Source organism: Medicago truncatula, chromosome 5 (genome assembly GCF_003473485.1).
Source record: "Medicago truncatula cultivar Jemalong A17 chromosome 5, MtrunA17r5.0-ANR, whole genome shotgun sequence".
NCBI lineage: Eukaryota > Viridiplantae > Streptophyta > Magnoliopsida > Fabales > Fabaceae > Medicago > Medicago truncatula.
Window position 1 is genome coordinate 37,025,056 of NC_053046.1, and position 9,044 is coordinate 37,034,099.

The 9,044-nt window shown below is 35.8% G+C and overlaps 3 protein-coding genes across 3 annotated transcripts; 2 read left to right on the forward strand and 1 right to left on the reverse strand.

Moving 5' to 3' along the window:
- Nucleotides 1-875: 875 nt before the first annotated feature.
- On the forward strand, nt 876-1,526 carry LOC120580691 (GDSL esterase/lipase At2g40250-like). Its single transcript, XM_039834753.1, has one exon. The coding sequence runs from the start codon at nt 882-884 to the stop codon at nt 1,524-1,526; it is 645 nt and encodes a 214-aa protein (XP_039690687.1). The 5' UTR covers nt 876-881.
- Nucleotides 1,527-1,742: 216 nt separating this feature from the next.
- On the forward strand, nt 1,743-2,567 carry LOC11419936 (GDSL esterase/lipase At2g40250). The gene is made up of 2 exons (XM_003616627.4): nt 1,743-2,011; nt 2,325-2,567. The coding sequence occupies exons 1-2, from the start codon at nt 1,765-1,767 to the stop codon at nt 2,519-2,521; spliced, it is 444 nt and encodes a 147-aa protein (XP_003616675.2). The 5' UTR covers nt 1,743-1,764; the 3' UTR covers nt 2,522-2,567.
- Nucleotides 2,568-2,805: 238 nt separating this feature from the next.
- On the reverse strand, nt 2,806-8,842 carry LOC11424986 (sorting and assembly machinery component 50 homolog B). The gene is made up of 4 exons (XM_003616628.4): nt 8,250-8,842; nt 6,891-7,376; nt 3,944-4,441; nt 2,806-3,465 (listed from the first exon to the last, which is right to left on the reverse strand). The coding sequence occupies exons 1-4, from the start codon at nt 8,736-8,738 to the stop codon at nt 3,376-3,378; spliced, it is 1,563 nt and encodes a 520-aa protein (XP_003616676.2). The 5' UTR covers nt 8,739-8,842; the 3' UTR covers nt 2,806-3,375.
- Nucleotides 8,843-9,044: the final 202 nt, after the last annotated feature.

Below are 9,044 nucleotides of genomic sequence, written 5' to 3' on the forward strand. Positions count from 1 at the left end.
ACTGATTCAAGACGCACCCAAAATCATGGGATCCAGGTTCATACTCATTAAGTGGCCATATTCTGGATCTTTAATTGCAGGCTGTTATGCATAACGAGGAAAGGAAAGATTATGATTATGGAAAAATAAGGGGAAAAGGGTAAGAAATAAAGCAGGTTTGACTGGGCCCGGGAAAGTTGGAGCAATTAATCAAAAAGCTTTTGAAGTTAATTTTTTTAGTTTTTTTTTATGTATTCTATGTAGTCCAAGATGTGAGGAATTTTTCATGGGGTGAAGGTGGCTTGTTAGAGAAATTCTCGTAATATTATTTTGGAGAATGATTCTTTCTCTATTGTTCACATCACATGTTGAAGAAAGGGTTGTCCTTTGGCCATATCAAAATATTACTGATAAAAAATAATTGTGCTTCCCTAAAAAAATCATTGTATTCACCTAACAAAAATCAAGACCATCACAATTTCAATTTTCCCGCATACGTAGTTAGTAGGTGAGGGGTGAACCGCATATTAATTGACTTCAATAATTACTCAAACTATATCTTCTGCGCTTATCTCAAAAAATAGATAATTTTTTTCCCTTAAAAAAAGTGACCTATGGAACAAGTATAACATTCATTTTGAAATTCAATTGATAGAACAGAACAACCATTATATATCATCCCAACACATCAAAATATCAAGCCTTTAAGAGAAATTAATCCTTATCGAAATCTTTATCGAAATTTGAATTCGAATCCAAAATAAAGCCCAATCATTAACAAAATTTGAACTTATAAAAAAAATATCATCTAGAAGTTGTATCTATGTTACACAAACTATATATATTTACATAATACTTAACACATAGCATATCATAATTTTTTAGGTGGAAATCACCAAGCCATGGCATCCAAAACAGCCTCTTCATTCCTCTACCTCTCTCTTCTATTATCCATTTCAATGCCAAACTCAGCCACTGCCTTCAATAAAACCCCTGCCATCTTTGCATTCGGCGACTCCACCATTGATGCCGGCAACAACAACCACATAGACACCACAATGCGTTGTGACCACTTGCCCTACGGTCGTGATTTGCCAAACCAAATCCCAACTGGTAGATTCACAAACGGAAAGTTACCGACCGATTACCTTAGCCAAAGGCTAGGAATTAAGGATTTATTGCCCGCTTTTCTTGACCCTCAAGTTACCGATAATGATTTGTTAACCGGGGTTAGTTTTGGCTCGGGGGGTTCAGGGTTGGATAGCCAAACAGTGGCCTTAGCTAAGGTCTTGGATTTGGGTACACAATTTCAGTTGTTTGAACAAGCTTTGTTGAGGATAAGAAAAATTGTTGGTAATGAAAAGGCTAATGATATAATCCAAAATGCGTTCTTTGCGATTAGCATTGGGACTAATGATATGTTGTACAATGTTTATATGACACAAAATACTCCACATGGTTCTGCTTCATCTTATCAAGATTTTTTGCTCCAAAATCTTCAGAATTTTTTTGAGGTTGGTATTTTATTTTATATTTTAGATATATAAAATATGACAAGGTTTATGTACCACCATCATTTTTCAACCATATTTACTCTCTCTAGGCTTATTTGACTTTGTTATGGCCTCTACTTTCATCTAAACATGGTTCTATGTATTTACAACTTCTAATTACTATACTCATTTAGAAAGAAAAAAACTTTGATTGAGTAAATTTTTTCAATAGCAAACTAAGAATGCATTCATTAATTTGCAGAGATTGTATGGAGCAGGAGCTCGAAGGGTTATGGTGGCAGGTCTTCCTCCAATTGGTTGTCTTCCAGTAATAGTGACAATGGATAGCATCTCACCTAGCCAAAACTGGCTCCAACGTGTTTGCAACGACCAACACAACATTGATTCTCAAATTTACAACACCAAACTTCAATCCCTTATTCATAATTTATTGCAAACTACACTCCATGATGCTAAGATTGCATATTTTGATATCTATACACCCATTCTTGATATGGTCCAATACCCAACCAAATACGGTAATTTCATTTTTTATATTCATTATTAGAAAAATTGAATTATGAACAAAAAATTAGACACGTTTGTCAAAAGAAAAACAAAAACAAATAGTGGACACTAAAAAAATGGAATTGGCAGAGACATTGCATAATATACGCAGAGACCAGGTTCAAACCCCGGACACCCTCGACGCTATTTTACAAAATCAAGAGAAAACATTAAATGTGCATTAAGACTAACTTCTATAAAGTGCTCTACCTTAGAATTTTCCATCAATTATGAATTATGTGTTTGACAAAGTGTTAACTAATTTTGCTAAATAAATTTGGCCAGGGCTTGAGAATTCACGTGAAGGATGCTGTGGAACAGGGACAATGGAGTTCGGTCCTGTTTGCAATGAACTTGACATGATATGCCCTGATCCATCCAAGTATCTGTTTTGGGATGCTGTCCACCCTACACAAAAAGGGTACTCAGTTATGATCAACACCGGTCTAGAAAATACTCTCCTTTCATACCTTACTAGTTAGAATCACCTCCTATTCCATGGGAAACACCAAAAATGATTTTGTGATGGTTTTTGGATTTTTAATGAATTTATATTAGGAGTTTATGCATTGGTAAGCATGTTTTTAAAGTTAATGGAGCATGCTAAGTTTTACGTCCATGTGGTTGATGTTCACGGAAAAAATTTATACGCTTCTCATAATTTTTTCAAAAGGAATATGGCTTCTTTTTTTGTAATCATCCTTGTACATTGCAAGGTTGAACTAATCATTTTAAAAAGATTGATATTGACAAGGATAAAAGATAATTTCACAACCAAATAAAACCAGCTTTGTGATATTGACAATGTACTTAAACAATTCAAATAATGAAACCTAATATGATTTTCTTTTCATCGTATATTATTTTCAATTCATCCCAACACTACTTGAAACTAAAACAGTTTCCTAGAAAGAAAAACACTACACAATATCGGCAATCTCCACAAGGATGTCATCTCAAACAATATAAGAGTGTAGTTCTTGTCGCAAAAAACATTTATTTATTCTCTGTGGCAATCAGGGCCTTCTAAGGTTGCAGAATGCAGTACATCAATGCATCATTTTCAAATTCCATACACCTTCGCCATGCAATGCGCATCTGCTGATATCTTGTGATTCTCAATGGAGCAACATCCCTTCAAAATGAATCCTTTCTACTTTTTTTCTCTCATGTGTTATCAGTCTCATCCTTAAACTTTTTCCCACCCATCTCCTAATATTGTTAGAGTTTAAATTAAATCGAGATTAAAATAAAGTACGGTCCATGCAATGACAACAAACAAAATTTAACGCTTCAAGAGAGCTACAAAACCAGGAAAGAAAAAAAGAAAGAGAACTCAGCTGCCAAAAGGAGCTGAGAAGCTGAACTTAAATCCAGTCTTCCCATTATCATGCTCATCCTTCCTAAGAATGTGGAAATAGTTAGCCTGAAAAAACAAGTAATGCTGGTGAGAGGACAGGGGAGGGGCACAGCTAACAAGATATAACTATTTTTAAGAACAATGTCAAAATATCAATTCAATAGATTGTTTCCCCGAGATACGTTGGTATATTGAAAGACAAATTTATACAAAATGTAGCTTCGGAAGAACTTTAGTCCAGGGATCAGAATTGCATGCAGACAATATTATTATTACTATATTATCAGGCATTCATTTCAGATTCAGAGCTAAAGCCATGGAAATGAAGAAAAAATGAAAATTACACGAGCAATGCAATTTCTAGGGTAAAAGGCTCTGTTTTTCTCCCTCTCCTTCATACTTTCCAATGTTCAAATATAAAAAAAATAAGATTAGTCCTCTCTATATTTAGACTACACCTTTGACATTTTCACTTCAATTTTTCCCACCATCCCCCCCACCTAGTTCTTAAATGAAAGATAAAGAAATTAAAACTGAAACTAACCTCTAGGCGGAAGAGTCTAGTAGGAATAACAATTCCACATCCAGCAGACAACCGAAAGGAATCTAAGAACTTTCGAGGAGAAAAGTTTCTGAATTCATTCTGAGTTAATTTAGCAGCATTCCCAGAACCAGCAAAAATGTGTCCATGTATTCCTTGTTCTTTCAACCATCTAATGGGAAGATCAAAAGATAGGTCTGCAAAAGCAGTCACAGCAAGATCACCTCCAATGAAGTCAAGGGTGTCATCATTTTCTTCGTCACTTTTTTGCCTTCGCGGTTCAGTAGGACCTACTCCCCTAGTTTTGAATCCCCATAAAGTTCTTGGTCCTCCTAGGGTGCAAACTGGAGAGAAATCACCACCCAAATAAAACCTTTCGGGGAGGGGAGATGGCTTAGTCCTGAACCCTTGGCCCCATGGAAAAACAGCCCCAGCAGATATGCCAAGGTTCAGTGCTGTATTATAAAATCCAAAAGGGACAGCAAAGCGAACATCAAACTCCTGCATTAGAAGAAATAACGGACTTACTAAAGAAAAACATTTGTTAAAAAAGTGTTGAAATTTGGGGCCTAACTCATCTATAACTACATTGTTGAATATGGCAACTACATTGTTGTTGGGTTATCTTGGTTGTGTACAGCTATAACTTGTAAAAATAAGGATCCGATGACAAGCCAATCCCATATGACTTTTTCTTTTTGGCTTTCCTCAAGAAGAGCTTGAGTGCAATGACTAGGAGCTTACTGTTTCAAGTTGTGGAATCAACCTCTTGCACAGGCAAGATAAGGCTTCCCGCGATAGATTCGCATATGGTCCAACCCTTCCCTAGACCCCCCCCCCGGCAATCCTAGGATCTTCATAACACCAAGATACCCATTTTTTCGCCATTCCATATGTATTTGCTAAAACCACAAAAGCAGTCTAAGAACAAAATCTTTAACACAGGGAAGGAAAAGACAAGGCAAAAGCTCATATTTGCTAAAACAACAAAAGCAGTCTAAGAACAAAATCTTTAACACAGGGAAGGAAAACACAAGGTAAAGGCTCAATTTAGTGCAAATGTCTCATCAAAAAACAGTGTATCGACTTTAATCAAAGAATGCATCATCTTGGGTAGCATCATCCAAGAATGCATCATCTTGACATATCATATTAGTTAGGGGAGCACAAAAGAACTGTTGTTAAATTCACATCCATATCCAAAACTATACTTAAAAATCCGGATTTCTGTAAAAATGGTTTAGCTGGTTGATTTAAATAGAGTTGGATTATCTGATTATTCAAAACCAGTTATAAAACAGATGTCCAAATTGAGTTCGTGGCCAAAGTGGCTACACAGATTAAACCATATTAGTACAGAGATTGAAATGACGGCGGAGAAAGAGAAGTCCTAGATCCAGATCTAGCCTGTACAAATCATCTTGTTCTAGATTCACATGATGATCGAAAAAACCTCCGTGCACGACGCAGAAAGTACCTCCGTGCAGGATTGGGGCAACATACTCCGCGTGGTACTAACCACTTGCTATACAACTTTTGTTCCTATTTTTTCTCTTCTATTCTCCACGGTTATGGTTCATTTGCTTCCTGGTTCAATGGTTCTTATTGTTTTTCTCGCTGGAGTTAATAACCGATTTTTCATATCTTAACCATTATTAACTTTTTTTTTTTTGGTTACAAAAGAAGAGCAAATGGCTTCGCCCAGGTTTGGAACCATTATTAACTTTTAAAACTGGTTTAATTTTGCTGTAACAGGTTTCCATAATTTGTTGTTAATCCAATCCATTTTATTGGTTTTTATGTTGATATGGATTGGATACCTATATATCCAAACCATGAACCTATTATAGGATACTTCCACATATGGAATGAGTTGTAAGTGGTATATCCCTCAGAACGTATTACCTTCTAGAAAAAAACCACCTGAATGAAAAATTGTGACTGTTAAGACATTCATAAAGGTAATACTTCTATTACTCGTCAAGGGTGAGGATCAGAACCAAGAGTAAAATGAACCAGAGAATGATCCATAAGCCTATAAGTCAACCAAACAATCCATTTGAAATATATATTCTACAAGAAAGCATGCAGGACAGAAACCACTGCCATCATCAATGTAATTTTAGTCCTGCATATTTTCTCCTAAATTACACATTAAATGGGTGGTTTAGTTGGGTTGTAGGTTAACGGATGATTCTCTGGTCCATGTAAATCTTGATTTCCATTAGATTACCTTGGTGGAATTTTTTAAGTTAAATAGTTAATATTGCATGCACCTCTATGAATCATGCACATAATTAACAACTGTAGATTAGAACAAACAATCACCAATAACTTATTTTCCAAACATTCATTCATTGGATGGGACTTCACATCAAATTCCTGCAAAATTGGCTGTAACAGGCAAGTGTTCCTCAAACCTCGTACTTGTGAAGGCCTTCCCTAAGCAATTGTACCAAAATGTGATCCTAGCATCTCACTCTCAAAGAAACTCATCAAAGAAACATAAGGCCGCAAGTATCTAAACATCCAATGAAGTTTTAGTGCCAATACTTTTATGATTATTCCCTGAGGCAGAGTAACTAGTATCCCTTTATCTCCATAACAAACAAAAATATAATTTAAGGATGTCAACATGACAGCAATGGACAAACAGAACAACAGATTCTCTTCTATGGAAAGAGGTTCTGAAATTCTCTTCCCTGATCAAGGAAACAAACACCTACCATACCCCAAAAATTTATAGTTTAAAAAATTGTCAGCTTATTAACTCATAGACTCATTTTCAATCATCTGAGCTGCACAAATTTAGAAATTCTAGCTTTGGCCGATATTTTTTCAATAAGTTTGACAACACTGTCACTCGTTAGAAGGTTATTATATTCTATTCAGAACACATTAAATTGCAGTGAAACAGATAAATTGAAGTCAGTAGAAGAATTAATCTGACCTGGCGCAGAAACCGCAAGCTCTGGTGATTCGGTGCTAGACCACCAAAATGAGTTGTGGAAACAAAAGCATATCCTTTTGTAGGCCTAATACGTGAATCTCTCCTATCATATTTAAATGTATATTTCAAAGACGACAGTAACCCATGCCCAAGCTGCCTCCTTATAGACCTTGATGCCATTTGTGATGGATCTGTTAAGGTACGCCATCCAAGAGTGTACACCAAGTCCTGGTGCTTTGTCGATATCAAGTCAAGAGACATGCCTAACAATTGCTCTTTGTAAGAAGAAAACTCCTGCAAATCTTGAGAAAGCATGAACAACCGTGCCACAAGTGGAGTTAACAATCCTTTCAGACGAGGAGCATATACCCCAAAGCTCGCCTCTGTCGCTTGCTTGCCGCCATAAGCCAAAGAAGCATCCCATAGATCACCATAACCAAAAAGGTTCTTGTACTTAACAGTTCCTTCTGTAGTCCATGCCTTAACCTACAAAAAGCAACATATAATTTCCACACAAAAAAAAACATGCATTAGGTTCTTTTGCTCTTGTTCATTCATACCCCATACCTAATGGAAAAACTATTGTACATACACACACACATTAATCTTTCATCCTTAAATCTCCCATCCCTCAATCTCCCACTTGATTCATCTCTTTCCTATATATACACAAGGAGTTAATTGGTAACACCGACAGTGTAACACATTTTTACACATGCATTCAATCAAATTACTTCATGATGCCACTTTTTTAGGCTAGTTCCTTAAATATCTACTTTGCATGATTTAATTGGATGCATGTGTTGTACACAGCCAGGGCATAAAAATCTTTATACCGACACTTGTGATTGTAGGCGTGTCTGGTGTCCAACATGTGTCAATGTCTGATACTGACACGTGATTCTATTGAATTGTTTCCTTTTCTTATATTATTATTGGTGTTCACATGTCAATGTTGAGTTGTGTTTGTGCTTCATAGCTAAAAGTGAACAGCATTGCTTGTTTCTTCTATACAATGTAAAAATGTTTTAAAATCTGAATCGAACCAACGAGAGAGACTTCCAAATCATGGTACAGCTGCTTTAAACCACTCAATATTCAAATATTGAAGCGTAGACAATGTCGCTTCATGGTTCAACACATCTTATAAATATTGGGTTTTTAAAATATTCCAATACAATGTCTAAAATCATAGGAATATAACCTCTATAGCACCAACACATCTTATAAAATGCATATCTAGTGTCTGCACTATCTGACACTAACAAATGTGATTACATTCAATTAAATAATTTTCTCAGTAGCATTTCTCATATTAAATCAACACATTACAAAAAAGAGATAAAATAAGAAAGTTACCGATGGTTTCACATAAACACCAAATCCACCAGTAAGCTTACTCTCCGACTCAACAACATCAACAACAACATTTGCAGTATTCGGCAATTCTTCCGGTCCAGCTTCAAGCTTAACCCTACACGAATCAAAAATCTCAAGCCGTTGAAGCCTCGCAGCAGCAATCTGCGAAGCGTACATGAGTTCCTGCATTGTAGTGGCTTTCTCGATTCCATCGAGTTCAGCTTCGATTATCCAATCTTTGGTTTTGGTGTTTCCGGTTATGAAAACATCGTGGACTCGAATTGGAACTTGTTCGGAGGCTAATCGACGGGAAAATGTTTCTACTTTGAAACGTTGATTGCGTAGTTTTGATTTTAGGGTTTGTTGATTTGGTTCTTCGTCGATTTCGTCGTCGTTTTCGTCTTCGTATTCTTCTTCTTCTTCTTCTTCTTCGTCTTCTTCATCGTCGATGTTGTTGGGTTTAGATGGTTGCTCTTGTGTAGTTTCCATTTGTGAGAGGAAGTTTGTTTGTGTGTGTGATGTTTGAGAGAAGACAACAAAGTTCAAGTTTTTTTTGTGACCAAAACAAACTTAAGGTATGTTTGGTATGACAAAAAATTATTTTGAATAAACTAATTCTATAAATAACCAATCATATGCTTAGTAATAGTCACAGGAAATGAAGGTTTGAATTCTGAATATTTTTTTCTTTGTTTGAGGTGGAATTCTGAATATATTTTTAATATCAGTATTATTAGGTGTCTTGTGTTTAATGACTTTTACTTTATGTATTTATTTTAGGAAAAATATACGTCG